This window comes from Pseudorasbora parva, chromosome 3 (assembly GCF_024679245.1).
Source record: "Pseudorasbora parva isolate DD20220531a chromosome 3, ASM2467924v1, whole genome shotgun sequence".
NCBI lineage: Eukaryota > Metazoa > Chordata > Actinopteri > Cypriniformes > Gobionidae > Pseudorasbora > Pseudorasbora parva.
Window position 1 is genome coordinate 53,407,312 of NC_090174.1, and position 22,903 is coordinate 53,430,214.

Here is a 22,903-nt window from a genome sequence, read left to right on the forward strand (position 1 = left end):
CGATTTTTTTGTGTTTTTTTGCTCGTCTTCTTATACATTTACATTTATATATTTAGCAGACGCTTTTATCCAAAGAAATCAAAATTGACAAATCTTGTTTTTTTTTAATGGAATAATAACAGTGATTATTATATTATTTATCCATGCACATCATAATTTTTAAAAGTGTGTGCCCTGATAATCTTTAATCAAAATAACTTCCCCTCCTACTTACTGGTGTGAGGGCAGGACAACCTCGACCAATAGCAAACCGCAACCATCCAATCAATACATTATAGACAAAATCAAGTCCGGCTACTATTTTTTTTCCCCACACAGATATATGGCACAATAGATCAAAAAGATTATAGCAAATAGTTGCTTGCCGACTTTAAAAATGAAGTTGCATAATAAAAATAAATAAATCCTTCTTCTGAATTGTCTATACATGTGGCTTCTTATTTTGGCCAACACACACCCGCAACAATATACAACATTAATTTCATAAATACAATATAAATTACTGCATAGACTTCACTGAAACACATTAAACATGATCTGAAATAAACAAATTCCTAAAAAAAAACGACTATAGTAGCCTACTACTACTATTATTATTATTCTTTTTAAAAACACTATATATACGTATGTATGTATGTATGTATGTATGTATGTATGTGTGTATATATATATATGCATACACACACACATAGTGTTTCTGACATTGTTAAAAAAAACAAATTTTGAGTTACATACATGCTATGATTTACACTTTTGTTATGGTCATTTGCTGTATGTTAAGGGTCAGGACATTTTATTTTTTTATATTTTGAAATTATTGTATATGTCTTATTTTTCTATCCAATGGCATTTGTCCGTCTTATAGTGCATCTTTGCATATACATAGAAAAAAAAGAATAAAAAAGGTGTTACTATTACAGAAATCACCATTTATTTATTTATGTTAGGTCTTGGTTTATGAATATTGAATACGAACAATAACTGGCTGTTCATTGGCTAGCCCATTAAAAGGAATGTATTAATATTCATAAGATAGGTCTAACGTAGCTCCGCCCAGGCAGCCAACTCGATCTGACAACTAAACGGATTGACTTCATCCGATTCTGACTATTCCATTCCGCGCCTCACAGGTTTATTTGTATCAGTTGTACATCATTTTGTTTGTACTTCCTTTCTGTCACAGTGACTTCCGCAGATGGATTGGCTTTTGTTGTGTAGTGACTGAAAGGGGGTGCGTTCATGCACGAGCACTTCAACTCGCACTTGTCAGGAAAAAAGGGAGTGTCGGCGCATAAAACAAGAACCATCTGCAGAGGTATATACAGCACGTTTATGCATCTCTATGTTCTCTTTTATGTTGTTAAGTAAACTAACCACTTTCTATTTGTAACGTTAGTTGAAGGCCCGGTTGTTCTTCTTTCAAATTGCGACAGTGCGTGTAAGAAGTCATTAAGTTAGCCTAAACAATGAATCCATGCAGTTATAAACTAACTAAAACATAACGTTACCTGTATACAATGTAATGCAGTTTGAAAGAAGTTTAGTTTTGCTGGGTTAGTAATGTTCTTACGATAGCGTGTATTATCTAGTGTACAGCATTCTACACACATTTGCATTTTGCAACTGAGAAAGAGTCCAACAGTAGTAAATGGCTTGTCATATATTTGCGGATAATTTAGTAATATCACAATGCATCTCTTTTCTTTTGTTATATTTAAATAAATCATCAAATGCATGTCTGTTATAGTTAGGACAAACATGTAGCTGGCCCCCTTCCCAAACGCACGCCATTGGTTGATGTTGACAGAGGGTCACCTCCGATTGTTCTAATTGGCTAACATTGTCATAGGCCGAGAAAAATGTATAGAAACATACTTTCTTTTTTAAACTGATATAGGCAAGTACTTTTACAAGTAAACAGGTTGTGGTGAAGGTGGTTATGCATGAAGTTAAACTGTGTTCATTTTATTTGATTTATTTTATGTGTAGAGTCAAACATCCAAGTTTGCTTTGGGCATCCCTGACATCCTACCTTGGTAGAGGTCCATACGATGAGTTGTGCGGAGCAAGGCGATGCTGCGAAGTTTCTCAAGAGTTTTCTGGAGGATTTTCCAAATGCACTTGCCACAGAGGATCCCCTTCCTGTTAGTCCACTTAACCGCAAAGTCTCCCTGCAGGAGGTGACGGGAGAGAGCCTGGATCTTGGCCTCCGCCTGCTCTCAGCCAGGTCTGGTAACGTTCTGCATATCATCTATGTCAGGGGTTTTCATATTAGATGCCATAAACACCCAAACGTGATCAATCTTGTGCGAGGGACCCCAATCCTATAATCTAATCTAAAGCCAGCTAAATATTGTCATATATAAAGATGCCATTTATATTGTGAAAAAAATAATATTATAAAAATGTTTAAAATGTTATTTGGGAAATATTTAGTTTCTTTTGTTACATTATTTTATTTATTTATTTACTGTTGTACTTTATTGGTATATATTAATTATCTGTATAATTATTTCTTTATACAAATTTTTATTTTAAATATTTATTTTACTGTGTAAATGTAAGAGGCATCTAGTGGTGAGATTTGAGAATTGCAACCGCCTACTGCTCACCCCTCCCTTTGAGAAGCGCATAGAGAAGCTACGGTGTCTGACACAGGACAAATATGTCTGAAAGAGCAGAGAGTGATTAGAGCTCTGTAGAGAAGTTTGTCCATTTAGGGCTACTGTAGAAACATGGTGGCCCAAAATGGTGACTTCACTGTAAGGGGACCCGCGGTGTATGGAGATAGAAGTGGCTCATATTAAGGTAATAAAAACATAACAGTTCATTATGTAAGGTCTTTATACACCACTGAAAGCATAGTTATGTATATTACATTGCATTTATTTCAATAGATCATAAATATTACACACTGCACCTTTAATACATTTTTATTATTTTTTTAATGATTTAAATATATATAGTAAGTTAGATCTTATGTTTTATTTATTATTATTATTTTTAATGTTTTTCCTCTAAACTTTTTCACGGACCTCCTAGAACTACCTACCGGCCTCCTGAGGTTTCCCTCGTTTATCATTTATTTATTTACTTGAATATATTTGGATAATTTTAAAAATAGTGTTTAGGGTTTTAGTCATTTATTTAGTTGTGTCTTCTATTTATCTTTTTAAAATATAAAAATATAAAAATAAATAAATAAAAAGGTTTTACACTGTTTTTGTCTAAGGAGGCTCCTGAGGGTTCTCTCATTTTTTTATATGAATATTTTATATCAATTAACTTATTTATTTTTATCATATTTTATTTATTTCTTATAATTAATGAATTCATTTAGTTAGATAGATTGTGTATTTTAAGTGTGTATGTTTCTTACTTTGTTTTTCTCTAAATTGTTTCACAAACTCCCTGGCACTCCCTTGTGGATTGAAATCCTTGATTGAAAACCCCTGATAAGAGAGAAGATGTTTATATTTTCTGTTGCATGGCAGACTCAGCTATGAATATCACTTCATATTTGTGTTTGCATGTCCTGAATTTATTTTCTAAAAACTTCTTCAGGATATTAATAGGCCCACAAGTGGGCCTGGACTGGAATGTTGTGACACACCTGTCCTGTTCTCTTTAACCAGAGGAGGAGCGTTCTCTCATTCCTGTCATTCCTGCCTCTCTCTCCCATTTGCTTTCTCTCTGTGTTTGCTGACAGTATTTGGCCCAGGTCAGCATGTTGCACTATGCATAAACTGATTAAGAGATTTGGTGCTTTTTTCCCAGTGATTATCAGTGGCAATCCAAGCATTGGAAAGCATTGGTGCAGAAGTTTTAAAGTTTAAATTAACAATGGAGTTTTTTGTTTTATCTTTTTCTGCATCCTCTCTCTCCCCTGACGCATTTTTCAGGGCAGACTTCCTGTCTGTGGAATCACTATTGTTATACCCACTTCCTGACATTTAGACTTCATTTCCTCTTTGCTGGAAGCGGTGCCGAATGCAAATGTCTGCACGGTGCAGATTTATCAGGTTTAACCCTTTTTGTTATGATATAGGTCAGAGATCCATGACGTTACCACAGCTCTTGACAAGTAGGACAAAAGGGAGTTTCTTTTCTGACATCTTGCTGTTATGTCATAAGATAACATGCCACACAGCCAAATGTTCCTTTTAAATAGATGTGTTGTTATGAGTGGGTGGTCGGGCCATTTGCCACTTGTTGCTGCAGCAGGCAAAGTGCTAAATCTAATATAAAAACAGAACAAATTCACTAGTGCAAGGTGTGCTTTTACTCCACAGTTTGTGAAACGCAATAACGAAAATGAACATATCAAATACATTTAAGTAAATACATTATAAATACAAGTACATTTTTCAGCCAAATTGTTTACTTTCTAAACATGCTCTATGTACACTACTGTTCAAATGTGTTTTTCCCCTCAAAGAAATTAATACTTTTATTCAGCAAGGATCCATTAAATGGATCAAAAGTGACATTAAAGGCATTTATAATGTTACAAATGATTAACTTCTATTTCAAACAAATGTTCTTTTGTACTTTCTATTCATCAAAAAAAGCTTTTAAAAGACTTCTTTTAAAAATTAAAATATTAATGACCTCAAACTTTAATACAAGTTACTTGAATGTGTGTGTTGTCACACGGTTGACATATTTGAGATTTCTTTTATGTTTAATTTTTAAAGAAATGCCCCATCCTGGCTGGGCGCAGCGATGTGCAATGCTGCTGTCACTGAATTGCTTAAAGATGACCTTTCACCTCACTACTGCCCCAAAGATCCTGAACAACAACCGGAGGATGAACAGGGAATTGTTTGTGAGTGATTCTCTTCATTTGATTCTTGTTATTTTCTGTTTATGACATTTTGAGTTATTATTTATATATATATATATATATATATATATATATATATATATATATATATATATATATATATATGTGTGTATATATATGTGTGTGTGTATCTATATCTATGTATAGTTATACATGTCTATATCTTTTATCTATCAATCAATCAATCGATATAATATCTCAATGAAAAAAGGTGCAGTAAGTGATTTCTTGCTCTGCCCCCAAAATGCGACATGCAATGCAATAGTGGATGTCTATTTATCATAGCTAAAGCAAAGATTATAATGCTGCCTGAAATAATAAAGCACATATAACAAATGAAAGAGAAGAAACAAAAAATGAACATATATTAATTATAAGAGGCACCGCCCTCTAGTGTTCAAACAACAATAGTACATAAAGGTACAGCATATGTTTGAAAATGTATCTCTCCTGGGAAAAGTTCATGCCTGTGTTGTTGACTCTTCACATTATTTCAAACTAAATGTATGATTTCTAATAACTTTTATTCAAACTATGTAGCATCATGATGAGTGTGTGTCTGTGTGACCCTTCAGTGTTACAGTCTGAGCCACTGCAACGCCTCTTTATAAATAAATTGAGAGAGGTTGGGGTGGCCTGGCAGAAACAGCTGCCCAGTCCGGGATCTTCCTCTTCACGGACACACAGCTGCTCTGTTCACGCCATTAGAAACACACGCAGGAAGATGGAGGATCGTCACATGATCTTGAAAGAGTTTAACCAGCTTCTGGGATTGAAGGTGAGGCAACCACATATTTCCTCTAGCCTTAAATGAAGACCTGGTGCATACCATACCATATCAAACCATACCAAATCATACCATAACATAGCCATAATCATATATATATATATTATATATAATAAGGCTCATATTAAGATAAAACATAACGGTTCATTATGTAAGGTCTTTATACACTACTGAAAACATAGTTATGTAAATTATATTGCATTTATGTCAATAGATCCTCATAAATATTACACACTGCACCATTAGATGTCCCAAAACATCAATCCAAGTAGATTTTTTTTTAATTACCAACTTGGATTGATGTTTTGGGACATCTAATGGTGCAGTGTGTAATATTTATGAGGATCTATTGACATAAATGCAATATAATATACATAACTATGTTTTCAGTAGTGTATAAAGACCTTACATAATGAACCGTTATGTTTTATCTTAATATGAGCCTTTTCTATTTACATACACTACTGGTCCCTTATAGTGAAGTCACCATTTTGTGCTGCCATGTTTCTAAAGTTATTGGCTGAAGTGCTGAGCAAAACGTCACACCCTTACCATTATGGGCAGAAGTCACATCTGCAGAGACTAGTAAGGGTTAATGATGTCACCAACCCAGGAAGAAGCTCGTTGTAGTCCAAACCGGTCGTTTTTGTAGGCAATAATCTGCCATAACTTTAAAATACAATATCTCCGTTTGCATTGAACTTTCAGCACAGTAACTTTGCAGATACTGTTTATGCTCAAGCAGCAACATTACACACTAACTAAAGTTAAAAAAATGAAATTACACGTAACCACCCGTTTAAAGGTGTGGTTCACCAATAAATAAATAAAAAATTCATCATTTACTCCATAGATACGTATACATATTTATGATTTACTCACCCTCAAGTTGTTCCAAACCTGCTTAAAGTTCTTTTGATAAACACAAAATATATTTTGAAGAATGTTGCTAACCAAACAGTTGATGGACCCCAAATGACTTCCATAGTATAGAATAAAAATACTGGTTTGGTGACCAACATTCTTCAAAATATCATCTTTTTTTTGTTCAGCACAATAAGGAAATCAATATAGGTTTGGAACAACTTGTGGGTGAGTAAATGAGTAAATGGGAACAAATTGCATCTGAGGCATGATTCTGATTTCTGTTTCTCTTCTATAGGATGATGTGGATCGAGAGTATTACGCAGTGTTTGATGGACATGGAGGGGTGGATGCTGCCACATATGCTGCCACTCACCTTCATATCATACTGAGCCAGCAGGAGGTGCTAAAAACCGATCCAGCCACGGCCTTCAAAAGCAGCTTCACACAAATAGATGACATGTTCAAGAGCAAAGCCAATAGAGAAGTAAGAACAACCAATAAAGATGCAAATGCTTTTTATTTTATTTCAGGGAATATTATATTGTCAGCATATCAGTTTGAGTGCTAGAAAACAATAGACAGTTGCAATCAAAATTACAACTCCGATGCATGCAGACCTATTATATGAGCCCTTAAAAACAAAATGAGGAATCTTTAAAATAGCATAATAGGGGCACTTTAAATAAATGTTATTGTGATCTTTGGGCTTTTGAAACAAAACCACTTTTAAACATGCACTACTTAAAAACATCATTCAGTGAGCTTTAATTGTTTGACTTTCTGGCTTGTTTTCCTTTAAACAGGTTTTTTTTTTTTATCAGCCTATCTGCTTCTGAAAACTGCATAGTTTCAGCAGTTATCTCTCCCCTTATTTGTCAATCTGGTGCATTCTGTGGAAATTCACGATGGAAAGAATTCTTTTCACACCTCTCCCACTTCTTAAGATGCAAGCGTTATGTGTATCTAATGTTCCTACACTGTAATAAGTACAGATAAATATAGTCTGTGTTCCCCTGTGGTTTAAATATATGGTAAGAAAACGGTGCAAGCTTGCTGCAAGTCTCTGTCAGCCTCCACAGGTACAGATATGAGTAAGCACTTTCTGTTTCGTCAATAATTCATTTTACTGATAATATTTGACATGCACTTGACAGTTTATATGGACCAGTTAATTCCACTCAATAAAACAAGTAATTATATATTTTTAATGCAAATGTTTAATTTTTGTGAGCCTTAAAGGTCCCGTTCTTCGTGTGTTTTCGAAGCTTTGATTATGTTTACAGTGTGCAATATAACATGAGTTCATGTTTCACGTGTAAAAAAACACAGTATTTTTCACACAATTTACTTATCTGTACAGCGCTGTTTTCTCTATCCTAAAAACGGCCTGATGATTTCCTTGTTCTATGAAGTCCCTCCTTCAGAAACACGTAACGAGTTCTGATTGGGCCAGCGCTTCCCGTGTTGTGATTGGACAGCAGTTTAGCGCAGTTTGCCCGGAAGGTCCCGCCTCTTACCATAACGGGGAGATGCAAGCGGTGAATGCGCGCTCTTCTCCACGTGGGAGAGCAACAAGACCACACCCCCTATTCTGCGTGTTCTTGTGGGGGGAGGGTTAGTCAACAAACGGTTCTAGTGACGTCATTCCTGCAGGAAGTGCAGGGGTGTAGTCCAAACCGGCCTTTCGCTGTATGCTTTGAAAGGGAACTTCTGTTAAATGAAATATCTCGCTCGGCATTGAACTTTGAGCTTTATAATTTTACAGGTATTATTTATGCTCTAACAGGAACATTTCACACTAACTAAAGTTTGAAAGATGGAATCGCGAAGATCTTTAATTATTCCAAATTAGTTGAATGTGTCATTAAATGGCAAAAAACATTTAGTAGTGTAGTAGAGTAATTTAAATATAAATGGGAAAAATCTTTTTTTTTTTCCTCTTTTTTTGCATTGTGAAATTATCAAGAAATTAATACTTGCCAAAATATTATTTAGAATATGAAAAGTGTGTTTTATTTTTATGAAATACTACTAAATTATTTTATTAAATTCAATTTAATTAAATTAAATTTAGTATTTTATTTAGTGCAATTAATTTTGAATCAAATATAATTTTGAACATAATATAAAAAATATTAAATATAAATGGGTACATATATATTTTTGCATAGTGAAAATATTTACATGCCAATTTAGCACCCACTGCAAAAATAGTGTTAGAATGTGAATTTATTATTTTATTACTTTTATCAATTATATCCAATTTGATCAAATTCATTATTTAATTTAGTTCAGTTAGTTTTGAACATAATAGTACAATAAAAATGAATAAAATTGTGATTTATTTGCTAAATTATTTGATGTAATTAATTTAAAATTAACTTCAGTTTATGCTGATTTAAAAATACATTTTATCACAGTACAGGTTTAATGTTAACTATTTTACTGTATTAACATAATTATTACTCGCCTTGACCACAGGATGGCAAACTAAACATTCTTTTGTTTCTGTCGTCAGCGTCTGCGCAGCGGCAGCACTGGTGTGGCCGTCTTACTGACCTCTGATCGCCTGACTGTCTCCTGGCTGGGCGACTCTCAAGCTATGCTGGTTCGACAGGGAGAACCAATGACCCTAATGGACCCACACAAACCAGAGAGAGAGGTACGAGACACTACAAGCCACTGCTGACCAGTAGAGACAGAACCACAAGACCGTATCAGATGCTCATCTGTTCTCCGTGAGCAGCTGAAATGTGAGACAGAGGAACTGACTGCTGACCACATGCTAAATCAATATTAGCGCTGTATACTGCATGCATACTACAGCGACTGAATGCCAGAAGCATTAGAATGGTCCTTAGAGAGGCACTGATTGACTTCAATTTGTGTTTCTGCATACAAAATTAGTGCATAAGTAGTTATACAAAAGATTAAGAGAGTTGTAATTAGGTAAATGCAGGGGTTTTCATAATAGTATGTAAAAGCTCCTGTATTTTGACTCCTTAAAGTTTGTGCTTGTGCTTCTGTGCAGGATGAGAAGAAAAGGATCGAGGATCTGGGTGGATGCATCACATTCATGGGTTGCTGGCGGGTAAATGGTACCTACGCTGTTTCCAGAGCAATAGGTGAATGTCTCACAGCCTTATGCTGCTTTCACCACCAGACATGACTTGCGCGAATAATCGTGATATTCACGCGTAGTTGGCCACATGAACATTTTGAGTTTACTCGCTTCATTCGCCTGTGACATTCACTACCCAACAGACTTTTTTATTTGTTTTGATGCTTTTATTCCCTTTCTGGACATGGACAGTATAGTGTGCCTCCACTTGCATACGCTCTCGAACTAAATCTAAAATATCTTAAACTGTGTTCCGAAGATGAACGGAGGTCTTCCGTGTGTGGAAAGACATTAGGGTGAGTCATTAATGACATACATTAAATTTTTGGGTGAACTGACCCTTTAATGTAAATCACTTGCGCTTATCGCTTCATTCGCATCTGGTGTGAAAGCCCCATTAAAACAACAGCAAACCATAAAAAAACATTCTTTTTTAAATTTTTTACATTCCAAGCACACTACTTCTACAAAAAAAAATGTTTTTCAATATAAACACACACTAGTTGAACGTCTTAACTGCTGTGTTCACATCTCGCATCTTCTGCAGCATCTCGCTTGTGACACTCACATTAATAGTTCAACTTTTAAAAAAGGAAACGCGTCTCTAGACCTTTCACTTCATTTTTTCATTCCACTGATTGCCTCTTGCATTTTTAAAAGTGTTAACTGGTCCTTAAGTATATAAGTTTGGCTGGACGATATGTTGAATAGTCGCAATATATTAGAATATTCATCAATGTGAATAATTCAGTGTTTCTTATTTATTTATATTTTTTAACTGCTACATTACATATACATAGAATATTAATCATTCAAATAATTCAGTGATTTTAAGGTGCTTTTTATTTGTTGATTAGGTAAAAATATGGATGTTTTTGTGTTTCTGATTTAAATTTCAGTAGCAGAAAAAAACTCAATAATTGGTTTGAGCATTTATATAAAAATCAAAATCTTTTATAACATTATAAATCTCTTTACTGTAATTACTTTATACTGAAAATGTGTAATTTATACTGACCCCAAATCTTTGAACAGTATAGTATAGTGTATATATGTAATCTACATATATTTGTACACATATATTATATATGTGTATTTCTATCTTTATTTCCTTTATTTCTATCTTTGTGTGTGTGTGTGGATATATATATATATATATATATATATATATATATATATATATATATATATATATATATATATATATATATATATATATAATATAATATATATATATATATAATATTTTTTATTATTTTTTTTACATTTATCGTAGTAATTATTTATAGTGCAAGTTAATAAAAGACATTTTATGTATATTTTTTCTAATCCTCAAAAGGTGATTTTGATCAGAAGCCATTCGTCTCTAATGAAGCTGACAGCTCAATGGTCCAGCTGAACGGGGATGAAGATTACATCCTCCTTGCCTGTGACGGCTTCTTTGACGTGGTTCGGCCTGGAGACGTCCCGGGGCTGGTCCTGGAAGCCCTGAGAGAAGGCAGTGGCTCGGGTGAGGACGTGGCCCAAAGTCTGGTGGCCCAGGCGAAAGCTGCTGGATCCAGTGATAACATCACAGTTCTTCTGGTTTTCCTGAAGGAGCCGAAGCAACTTTTGACCCATGAGACGAGCTCCAGAACAGAGCAAGTAGGAGCTACGGCTGCAGCCACAGTGATCTGAAATGGGAATAGTAGCTTATGGTCTTTTCACCATCTCAAATGATATGAGTTGTTGAATTTGAAAAGAATATGCTATTGTTGAGGTCATCCAAAACTAGTCTATTCATGCATTGAGAAGAAAGCACTGAACGCCAGTGAAAGGCGTTTCCTTGTTTGTTTTTTTCCAAGAATGTCTGATCCTTGGTCATTTATTAACTCTCTTTGTTGCTAAGTCCTAACTTGCCTTCATTTTTAAACAAGATGTTTCCATCTTTTAACTAATTGCCTTGTTTATACCAGCTTATATATACATTTAATGGTGCTTAATATCTCATAAACTATGTATTACCTTTGAGACGTGTAAAGGAAATGCGATCAGAGCATAGTTTGTTGGTTGCGCTCCTTATTTGATACGACTGTTACAATGGAGAGAAAAAGAATGTGAATAGTCTTAACAGATATAGTATTGCGTTTCATTTCGGACCACGTCGGCTAAAAAAAATGAAATAATCGTCTGTAAGGCCTTCAGATTTGATCAGATTCAGTGTTGTAGGTGGTTAGTATACAAGACTGTTATTTATTTAAAAATATATATATTTATGGCTGTAATTTACAGTGTAAATGCACTCTTTCATGTGCCAAAACTGTATGCACAAGACAAGTCTGACTTTGCCAAGACCGTTTCTCGCTTGCTGAACGCCACTGCAGTTTTTTCGAAATGAACAGCAAACATTTATTAATGCATATCATTTCCTTGTTTGTTATGTTGCAGTGCCTTTTTCCCCCAGAATATCAGTGTTAATACTGGGCATGTGCGTGTTGTATTATCATAGCCAGACTCTGCAAACCACACGTCCTGCATGCTGCAAGTCGTCTCGCATTACAGCCACTCAATATTTTGAAAGCCTTGTGACGAGTAGCTGATATAGTAGCACAGTCACTATAATGTGATAAGGCCAGGAATATCGCTAACCTAATGGATACCATATGAGGAAGGTGAAGACAGAGCGATGTGTTGATTTGGTGTTTGTATGGGAAAAATGTCTTGTTTGTCCCTGGTAGGTTGGGTCCTATGCAGTCCCTTCTATATTTAAATAAAAAAGAGTGCTGGAGATTACCTTACAATGCACATTGTTGGGTATTGAAAATTATACAGTGGCATCATAAAGTCTGAGACCACAATGAAAATCCGGGATTTCAAATATTTACACAACCATTCAAAAGTTTGCATCGAAAGAATTTTATTTTTGTTTCAATTTCAAATATATTAACATATTCCTGGAATGGCAAAGATGAATTTTCAACATCATTGTACTGCTTAATAATTTAGTTTACCGTGATAATTTGTTTTTCTTTTTGAAAAAGAACAGCATTTGTTTATAATACGATAGATTTTTTGTAACATTGTAAAAGTATTGACTGATCATTTTAATCAATTTATGTATCCTTCCTGAATACAAATATTAATTTCTTAACCCCACATATGTATTAAGTTTTATTTTTTTTAAAGAGTTTTAAACAGATTTCATGATGTAAAAGCATCTTTGCTAGTGGTTTTAGACTTTTGGAGCTCACTGTATATTGTAAATATGGTGTTATTTCCCCTATATTAACAAACATAAGAATTGCTCTTCCAGTTTAAGATGTGGAATGGTAATTCTGCAATATGTGAATTTTCTTTCTTTTCTTCTCCTTTCTTTTTTCCTTTGTATCTGTTTTGCAATTGTCAATGACTTTAAAGGCCAAAAATCTATGCACCGGAACAGCACTAAGTTTATTAGGAAATGGGATGGGGATTTTGGGAAATTTGTGATATCACAGTAGTTACTTAGTTTTCCCCGTTTAAATGCGTAATGCCTTAAATAATGTCATCGTTCTGTCATCATTTACTCCAATAATTCCAAACCTGTATAACTGTCTTCTTTCCGTGGCACACAAAAGAAGATATTTTGAAAAAACGTTGTTTTGGACCCCATTGCCTTTCATTGCATGGGCAGTTGAAACATTCTTCAAAATATCTAGTCACTGTAGTCAGTGTTGTAAATTATGTCAGAATATCCATTTTTAACTATTCCTTATTATGTTCACAGGAGTGCCAAATGAAACTGTTCATTCAAAATTGAAAGTGCTTTTGTCTTGACCTCATGCATTTGTTGCATTTAGTATTATTAATGTTGATTTTTTAAAGAGTTTGAGCACTGAACTACAAGTGTTTTGTCTAGTAAAAGGAAAGCTAAAGAAATCTTGAACGTATGCGTCAGATTTTATGCTAGTGTGCAATTTTTTACAGACTTTTTGCCTGTTTTTTTTCACAGGACATTTTGTAATGGTTGCTGTTTGTATTACTAAAAAGTGAACATGGGGAACATGGATCTGTAACACTGCTCTCACAGTACATGATAAAGTGCCTTATCTCAATGTACTTTTTCAGAATCAGCTTTGAATCATTTATGTACAGTCAACTTAACTGACAAACCTAAGGGATCAGACTTTTTTTTGGACCTAACTTTGTCTCCTTACTGGCTGATGTGTGTACAAGTAACGTTTTGTGAAGTTTGATACTGTATAAAATAATAGCAATTCCACACTGAGTATACACAGTGAATTGTGTACCTAAATGTTCTTGCATGTGGTAATGCTGATGTCAGTGACTTATTTTATGTCTATTAAAACATAATAGTTGAATGTGAGTGCTTTCCTGTGGCATTTCCCGGCAATTCTGGGAAGCATTTCTTATGCGTCTTTTCATGGACATGGAACCAAAAATTAGGCTTTAATCTCATATAATGTGAATAAAGTACACAAAAAGTTTCACATCAGTTTGTCGTATGTTTTTTTTTTCTTTTTCTTACACATTTTCTTCTGTGACTGCACTAGTGGTTACACACTTGCCCATTTTAGTTTAGCTGTCTCTAGTGTGGTTAGTGCAAGTAAACCACTAAACTATGTACTTCAGTTTACCATGGTCCTCCTTTCACAGGAGCTTACACTTTTGAGACTGATTTAAGATTTGCAGAGGAAGCATATCTAGTACACAGAGAAAAAACATGTACATGCATGATTGTAGTCACAACAAAATGGCTACTTAAGTCTTACAGGGGGAAAAAAGAATACCAGTTAATATTTATTTACTTCATAACCAAATTCCAGCTCTCAAATCACCTAAATATATCCTTTGAGTAGTGCAGATCCAGTCATAAATCTATCACAATTTGGCCCTTGTCAAACTGTTTTTTCTGCTTCTAACACGTCAACATTGAGGACAAAATGTTCACTTTCTGCCTAATATATCCCACCCACTAACAGGTGCTGTGATAGATAATCAGTGTTATTCACTTCATCTGTCATAGTATTATGCCTGATCGGTTAAAAAATAAAAATAATATACAGTGGGCACGGAAAGTATTCAGACCCCCTTAAATTCTTCACTCTTTGTTATATTGCAGCAATTTGCTTAAATAATTTAAGTTAATTTTTTTCTCATTAATGTACACACAGCACCCCATATTAACAGAAAAACACAAGAATTGTTTACATTTTTGCAGATTTATTAAAAAAGAACTACTGAAATATCACATGGTCCTAAGTATTCAGACCCTTTGCTCAGTATTTAGTAGAAGCACCCTTTTGATCTTAATACTACCATGAGTCTTTTTGGGAAAGATGCAAGAAGTTTTTAATATCTGGATTTGGGGATCCTCTGCCATTCCTCCTGGCAGATCCCTCTCCAGTTCTGTCAGGTCAGATGGTAAACGTTGGTGGACAGCCATTCTCAGGTCTCTCCAGAGATGCTCAATTGGGTTTAAGTCAGGGCTCTTTCTGGGCCATTCAAGAACAGTCATAGAGTTGTTGTGAAGCCACTCCTTCGTTATTTTAGCTGTGTGCTTAGGGTCATTGTCTTGTTGGAAGGTGAACCTTCGACCCAGTCAGAGGTCTTGAGCACTCTGGAGAAAGCTTTTCTTCCAGGATATCCCTGTACTTGGTCGCATTCATCTTTCCCTTAATTGCAACTAGTCGCCCTGTCCCTGCAGCTGAAAAACACCCCCACAGCATGATGCTGCCACCACCATGCTTCACTTTTGGGACTGTATTGGACAGGTATATTTTTTTCTATACATACCACTTAGAATTAAGGCCAAAAAATCTCCTTCAAAAAAAGGTCCTTCAGGTGTTTTTTTTTTTAGCAAACTGCATGAGGGATTTCATGTGTCTTACACTGAGGAGAGGCTTCCGTCAGGCCACTCTGCCATAAAGTCCTTACTGGTGGAGGGCTGCAGTGATGGTTGACTTTCTACAACTTTCTCCCATCTCCCGATAGCGCTACAACCAACCAGAGCAACGTGAAGCGAAACTAGTTGATAGATTAAACATTCGCCATAAGTCCCGCCCACCGACTCTATACACGATGTGATTGGCCTGACCAGAGTTTGGTTTTTACAGCTCAGAATTGATGCTGTGTGTACGTTAATAAGAAAAAAATAAACTTAAATGATTTTAGCAAACAACTAGCAATATAACAAAGAGTGAAAAACGTAAGGGTGTCTGAATACTTTCCATTTCCACTAGATATGTATGTAGGTCTCTCTCTCTTTCTCTCTTTCTCTCTCTCTTTCTCTCTCTCTCTCTCTCTCTCTCTCTCTCTCTCTCTCTCTCTCTCTATACATAAATACTATTCTTCCCCAACATGATAGATCTGTTTAAATTTCCTAATTTCCATTCCTAATTTAGTCAAACTAGGATGACCTACCAACCATAAATCCCGATTAATCAACAGATTATCCTCGTCTGACTTTGTAAATTAAGGTATCTTTAAACCCCTTGAGAACTAAAGTGTAACTTCTATCTCTATGGTAACCACTCTCCGCTCCCTGCCCACGTGATCTGCTCCGTTACTTCCTGCGGCAACACTCTCGCTCGCGCTACCGCTGCTGCCTGCAGTCAGTTACTCTCACCACGCGCAGATTACTACCACTATATATATATACATATGCCAGTCAACAACGTTCCAGTCGTACTTTTCCTTTCACTCCGACGCGAAGTCTTCGGTTTCGTTTAAACACGTCCCTTTATACCGCCTCTTGTCGTGTTTTATTCAACCTAGAAGCCTTTTCCTGGTCTTTATAATCTGCTTTGGGTAAGAAAAGCGCGTTTGTTGTGCGTGTAAAGGCAGCCCAGTTTCTCAGCAATGGCGACAGCTGCGGTATCTGCCCCTGCTGGCGGCGGCCCGAACCCCGGATCCGGTGCCGAGATGGTCCGCGGTCAGGCTTTCGATGTCGGGCCGCGCTACAGCAACCTCTCGTACATCGGAGAAGGTGCATACGGCATGGTTTGGTAAGACTGGCTTTTATACTTGTAAACATGTTACCATTTGTCTGTCAGTATTGTAATTTATGTTTCCTTTTGTTGCTTGGATTTGTTCATTCAATCACAGCGTTATGCACCAACCCCACTTCGCTCATTAAAACGGACGTACTGCCTTTGCTTGAAACCAGTTGCATGTACTTTTCTTTTTGATGCTGGACTTTTAAGCCTTTCCCTCTTGAGTTTTGGATTTGCATTGACTGAAAGAGACAAGTTCACACACAGTGTGACATCTGTCAGAGCAGTTCTGATCATACTGCTATTGGAAGTTCATTATTCAATCATTTTGCATTGCAAATTTAGTTTTTAGGCTATGCATTTTTTTGTATGAGGTTTCGTTGTTGAGCTATCAACTTGATGGCATTGTAATTAAACTTAGTTTATGTAGGCTACTTCCCACTAGATTAATATCACATTTGCATTGCACTGATTTGCAGAAACGTGAATGTTATTTTATGCACTCATGCATGATCTGTGAGGCATTTCCAGTCTATAAATACAACAACAATGTACAGTTTTAGCTAAGACCAGACATCAGGCATAGATTATGACATTATGGACGTAGATGTGAAATTTGTGCAGTGCTTTTTCCAGGAATGTCAAGGTGGCAGGGCTCTTCAGGGCGGCGTGGGCGCGGGCTCCCCAAGGTTGTGTAAAACGGGTAGGAACAAGAGGCACTTAGATGCATTTCACTGTTGGATCTGCCCACGAAAAACTGTTGAAATTGATAGTCCTTGAGTTGGACCTATACCTCTAACTTTAAACGTTGCCTACTAGAGTGGATGAGCATCATTTTTTCCAGGAATAAATGTTTCACCAGGTTCTCACGAGTTGGTGAATGTTCCCTAATTTGTAAATCAAACATGCATACACCTCGATTTATATAGTGGTGTTGAAATTGTATGACAAAGGAGAATTGTTGTGGTTAAGTTTCAAGCTAGCTTTGTTACAGTTGAGAGACTGCTGGCTCAAATTTGCAGTCTGATCGCCCATCTGTTCTGGTGAGAGGAGTCCGTTGGCTAAACGAATGAGCTCATCGCTGGCAGGCCTAGTTTTGCTCTTCTCGCACGGATGAATGAATGGTTCACACCCACTCCCAACAGCTACAGAGTAGAACAAGCCACCCTGGGTTGACTGTCATATGGACGTGTAGGTCTGTAACATGTTGTGCTGAACAGGCTGTAACAGTACTAAAGCCTTTAATGCAGCCTCGCTTTTGACTCACAACAGCCTTTGCAAAAGAGTTGAAGCAAAGAAGAATGCGGATTGATAAGTTAATCCAATATACGCTGTTATAGAGGGGAAAACATGCATGTTAGGTTTGCTGTCATTTATTAAAGCGATAGCTCACCCAAATATTACAATTCTGTCATTAATCACTCACCCTCATGTCATTCCAAATCTGTGAGTACTTTGTTCATCTTCAGAACACAAATGAAGATATTTTTGATGAAGTCCGAGAACTCTGACTCCTCCATAAACAGCAATTCAGTTACCACTTTCAAGGCACAGAAATGTAGTAAAAACATCGATAAAATAGTCCATGTGACTACAGTGGTTCAACCTTCATTTTATGAAGTTATACATTGCGCAAAAACAAACCAAAAATAACAAATTAATTCGATTTCTTCTCACCTGTTTCAGTCTATTACACGGTTTATGCTGGCTGGCTCCTGCGTCAGTATCCCACACATATGTCGTGGTGCTCACGGGAACGGCTTCAGCCGACGTTCTGGCGTAGCTGACGTAACTCTGAATTGTTGATACTTTTGTTTGTTTTTTGTGCACAAACAATATTCTCAAATCTCAACGCTTCATAAAGTTAAAGGGTTAGTTCACCCAAAAATGAAATTGATCTCATTAATGACTCACCCTAATGTCGTTCCACACCCGTAAAACCTCCGTTCATCTTCAGAACACAGTTTAAGATATTTTATATTTAGTCCGAGAGCGCGTATCTAAGTGTATGCCTACTATACTGTCCATGTCCAGAAAGGGAATAAAAACATCATCAAAGTAGTCCATATGTGACATCAGTTAGTTCATTAGAATCTCTTGAAGCATCAAAAATACATTTTGGTCCAAAAATCACAAAAACTACGACTTTATTCCGCATTGTCTTCTCTTCCGCGTTTGTTTTCAAACCTCAAATAAAGATTCAAACAGTTATGAATCAGCGTATTGATTCATGATTCGAATCGCCAATATCATGTGATTCCAGCAGTTTGACACGCGATCCGAATCATGAATCAATCCCCTTATTCATAACCGTTTGAATCTTTATCTTTTTTGGGTGAACTAACCCTTTAAGGTTGAACCACTGGTGTCACATGGACTATTTTATCGATGTCTTTGCTACCTTTCTTGGCCTTGAAAGTGATAATTAAGGCCATGTCCACACTAATACGTTTTCATTTGAAAACGTATATTTTTCTCTCCGTTTTGTCCTTCCGTCCACACTGAGACAGCGTTTTAAGTCAATGAAAACGTATCGTTTTGAAAACGCTCTCCAAAGCGGATACATTTGAAAACGCCGTCTTCGCGTCGTAGTGTGGACTGTGAAAACGGAGGCTTTTTAATACGATGACGCATTTTTAGCCATGAGATGCAGTCATATGACCAATTTAGCTAAGATGGTGAACGACATTGTACAGCAGTTATTTTGTATGCTTTCTGTTTTGACAGCCTTTTTAAATATTAATGTCAGTTTGTACATACTGTTAAAAAACTCAGTGCCTTTTCTCAACATTGCCGCAAAATTTTAAAGAGTAAATAAACGAGTATAGCGGAAATTACGCAAGTCGAAGCATCTTGGATTTGCTCATGCGCAGTGCAGGGAAGTAAGCGTTTTCAGACGTTTCAGTGTAGATGAATATTTTTTGGAAAACTATTGAAAATGATAGTGTGGATGCGGAGCGTTTTTAGATGAAAACTGTTTTTAAATTTATTCGGATTAGTGTAGACGTAGCTTAAATTGGTGTCTCGGAGGGGTCAGAGAGCTCTCAGTTCATCAAAATGTATTTATTTGTGTTCTGAAGATGAACAAAAGTCTTATGGGTTTGAAACAACATGAGGGTGAGGTGTTTTAAATGTACAAAAAGTTGTAATGCAGAAATGGTATCAAATATAGTGTTACTTACATATGTGTAAACAAAATCGTTTGAGTAAATGTGTTTTTGAAAGAATTCTTTCATACTAACACAGGCTGCATTGTTTTGATAAAAATACAGTAAAAACAGTAATATTGTGAATTATTCTCCAGAGCTGATGCTGATGAATGCTTGAATCTGATTGGTTGATGAACGTTCTAAGGCATGCAGTTATTTTCAGGGATACGCACGGCTGAAGTAGTCCATTGTAGGATAAAAAATGACTAATTATTTGCATATTTTTTGCCAAAATCTTATTTTATTATACGGAAAGCGCATGCTCTCTTTCTCCCACTCAAACTCACACACACGTGCAGACACACACTCGCACAGAAACATGTTGTCAGCATGGCTTTGATGATTTTATCAGTAAAATAGTTTAGCCACTTAACTTACATGACATTTCTCATTAGCGAGGTAATAACAACGCTGTTCTTACGGTTTTGCAAAGTTAGACACTGCTGCTGAACACTGAGATGCATAGTCTGAGGTTCACATATACTCTAATAACTCACTGCATTAATACTGTATTAATAACAGCATTAGTCTGCTATTGGTGGCTCAAGCCTCTGTTACTAGCTCTAAAATGACGTTTTGGAATTATCAACAGAGGCTTGGCATGAGATGTGTAATAAATAAATCGTTCACATGAGTGTTTTTAGGACAACCTGAAATATGTCTTTAACATCTGAACAATGATTTGAGGTTTGGCAACCGTAGTGTAAGTGGAATAATTGACTCCGGGTCATTAAATTATTGAAAGATAAATTAACCAACTGCTTCACGTCATGACCACATTACCACCTCGGGTGTGCGTTATTTTTCGAATAGTTTACCTAATAGTTCCTTTTAATTCACTTTGTCAATTGCGATTATCCCATTTTTGGTGTATAGTAGAGATGCGGACTGTCCTTAATGTTGCACTGCCGCTTGGGATGTTCTAATGGATTTTGCTTTGTTCATTACACTCCAGTGTCCATGAGGAAGCGTTTTGTGTGACCGTCATTCTGTCCTGTATTATGCAAAACAAGGCATGCTGTTAGCAGTCGTTTTGTGAAACCAGTAATGTAAGTCATAAACAATAGGCTTTTTGATTGCAATCAGACACCCTGATTTCCTTGAATCCTAGAATGTTCACAGTTGCCGGAGCATAGCTGCAGTCCAGCAGATATTCTACACTGATGACGTCCACGATCTTGGATCTGCTTTGTATACCAGACTTCTTTGTAAACACAAAACCGTTCCAGTAACTGCAACCGCGGGTCAGTTTCCTGCAATACCTTCCACCGGCCTGGCGTTCGTTGAGAGGCCCCCTGTGATGTAATGGCTGGAGAATGTGGAGTTTAGCTGTGTTATTGAGGGAGGATGGGAACAGGCTGGGTTTCAATTTTAAACCAGAGAGCGAGTGAATGAGTGGAGTGAGGGCAGGAAATGGAAGGGAAGGGGCGGGTAAGTGGATTTAGGAATGGAGAAAGTGAGGCAAAAGGCTGCAGTCCATTTTGTTGTTCTGCTGCACTGAAGCGGTGATTCCCGTAAACGCGTGTGTGTGTGTGTACAAGCGTTTGCGCCCATTGTATAACAGCGTCTAATTATGGGAGGTGACGTCCTCTGTAGATTCAAATGGCAAGTGTAATTAAGCTGTATTATTGAGACTTAAATACAGCTTTTAGTGTTTTTGGTATAAATAAAAACGAGATGTTAAATATATTCTTGATATTGAAAGCATGTTGTCACACTTGCAGATTGAGGATATCGCCTCCACTAGGAAAAATTAAAAGGGCATATTGTGTATGTGCCTAAATAGCTGTGGCTTGTAAACGTTTTGCAGCTCTTCGGTGTCCGAGAAATCGTTCATAGATGCTTTGATATGCGTGATATTACATAATCAAGTTCAAAGCATCACCAAATCATTTGATTGTGCATGCACTAGACCTTCCTTTCATAAGTAATAGATACTTAAACAGTTATCTGGTAGCACTTTACAATGAGGTCTTATTTGTAAGCATTAGTTAATCCATTAGCTAACATGAACTAACAACAAGCAATACATTTTTCACAAAATGCAAATCTTTGTTCTTTTGTTCTCTAATTCCCATTGGACAAATTTAGGTTCTGGCCTACATTTGTTTTTCTCATTCGAGAAGCCATTTCCATGCTGACTGTATTTTAAAAATGTGTTAGTAAATGTTGATATAAACATTTCAAATGAATAAATACTGATGAAGTATTGTTCATTGGTAGGTCATTTTAATGAATGAAACCTTATGTGTTACCAATTATCTTTTGTTAAAAGTTTTTTGGTTTGATCACTAGGCCTGTCGCGATAGTCGATAAATCAATGAATCGCAAAATAAAAAAAATGAGCTTGATAATTTTTCCGGCCGCGTCTCTCGTCTCTCTCGTTGACCGGGTGCAGCGTGATGAGATGTCATTCTTGGCCAGATTCGTCTGGAACTCGTGGCTCTTGGGTTGCGGAGCCACACGCAATGTTACGAAATTTGACGTGCACAGCGGCAAGCGAAATGGGGTCTTGCGGACTCCGCGTCAATGTCATTTTTGCCGCGCGCACCCTTGCGCTCGAGCGGACGCGTTGTGTATAAACGAGGCTTAAAGCTACACTGAAGTTTGATAAACGCAAGTTAATTCTTCAGTTCAATCTTTGTGTGCTAAAAAGGCACATAAATTCCTGTAGAGATAGCAATACACATTCTTCTTTTTTTGCCAAATAAATGAAAAGCATGCCATCAATGTCTTCTCTCTTGCTGTATCAAAATATCACTTTCCTCAGAGAGGGTCAAGTTCAGTTTGTGCATGATTAGGCTATGATATTAAAAAAAATTAAATACTGTATCCTAAATTGTGGATAATTAATATATCATATGCTGAAGTATTTCTGGATTAAAAAAAAGAAAAAAAAAAAAAAAAAGAACCGTACAGAACGGAAAACCGTGAGCCTAAACCCGTGATACGAACCTAACCATGGGTTTTGTGAACTGTGCCGCCCCTAAAACGCAATCATCCGTTGCAGTTTTCATCCATTTTATTTATTGTTTTTGGTACTTATTTAAATGCATTTTTTTCAACAGACTAAGAGTCCATGCTTTTATTGTCTTTGGT

The 22,903-nt window shown here is 36.3% G+C and overlaps 2 protein-coding genes across 3 annotated transcripts in view; both read left to right on the forward strand.

Annotated features, from left to right (window-relative positions):
• Positions 1-1,190: 1,190 nt before the first annotated feature.
• Positions 1,191-14,090, forward strand: ppm1f (protein phosphatase, Mg2+/Mn2+ dependent, 1F). The gene is made up of 8 exons (XM_067439466.1): positions 1,191-1,315; positions 1,990-2,227; positions 4,698-4,828; positions 5,422-5,624; positions 6,796-6,984; positions 9,019-9,162; positions 9,532-9,625; positions 10,961-14,090. Exons 2-8 carry the CDS (start codon positions 2,052-2,054, stop codon positions 11,296-11,298), a joined length of 1,275 nt encoding a protein of 424 aa, XP_067295567.1. The 5' UTR covers positions 1,191-1,315; positions 1,990-2,051; the 3' UTR covers positions 11,299-14,090.
• A 2,071-nt stretch (positions 14,091-16,161) lies between these two features.
• The window catches only part of mapk1 (mitogen-activated protein kinase 1), a 44,614-nt gene continuing 37,872 nt past the window's right edge, over positions 16,162-22,903 (forward strand). Inside the window, exon 1 of one of the 2 annotated variants that reach the window (XM_067439469.1) lies at positions 16,162-16,607. In XM_067439469.1, coding sequence (XP_067295570.1) covers positions 16,462-16,607 — 146 coding nt within the window. In that variant the 5' untranslated portion in view covers positions 16,162-16,461. The remainder of the gene's footprint in view (positions 16,608-22,903) is intronic. The other variant, XM_067439468.1, reaches the window with a different exon arrangement.

Coding starts and splice junctions, on each gene's coding strand:
- ppm1f (XM_067439466.1), top strand. CDS start 2,052: ATGAGTTGTGCGGAGCAAGGCGATGCTGCGAAGTTTCTCAAGAGTTTT. Junction 2,228..4,697: donor CTCCGCCTGCTCTCAGCCAG/GTCTGGTAACGT, acceptor TAATTTTTAAAG/AAATGCCCCATCCTGGCTGG. Junction 6,985..9,018: donor AGAGCAAAGCCAATAGAGAA/GTAAGAACAACC, acceptor TTCTGTCGTCAG/CGTCTGCGCAGCGGCAGCAC.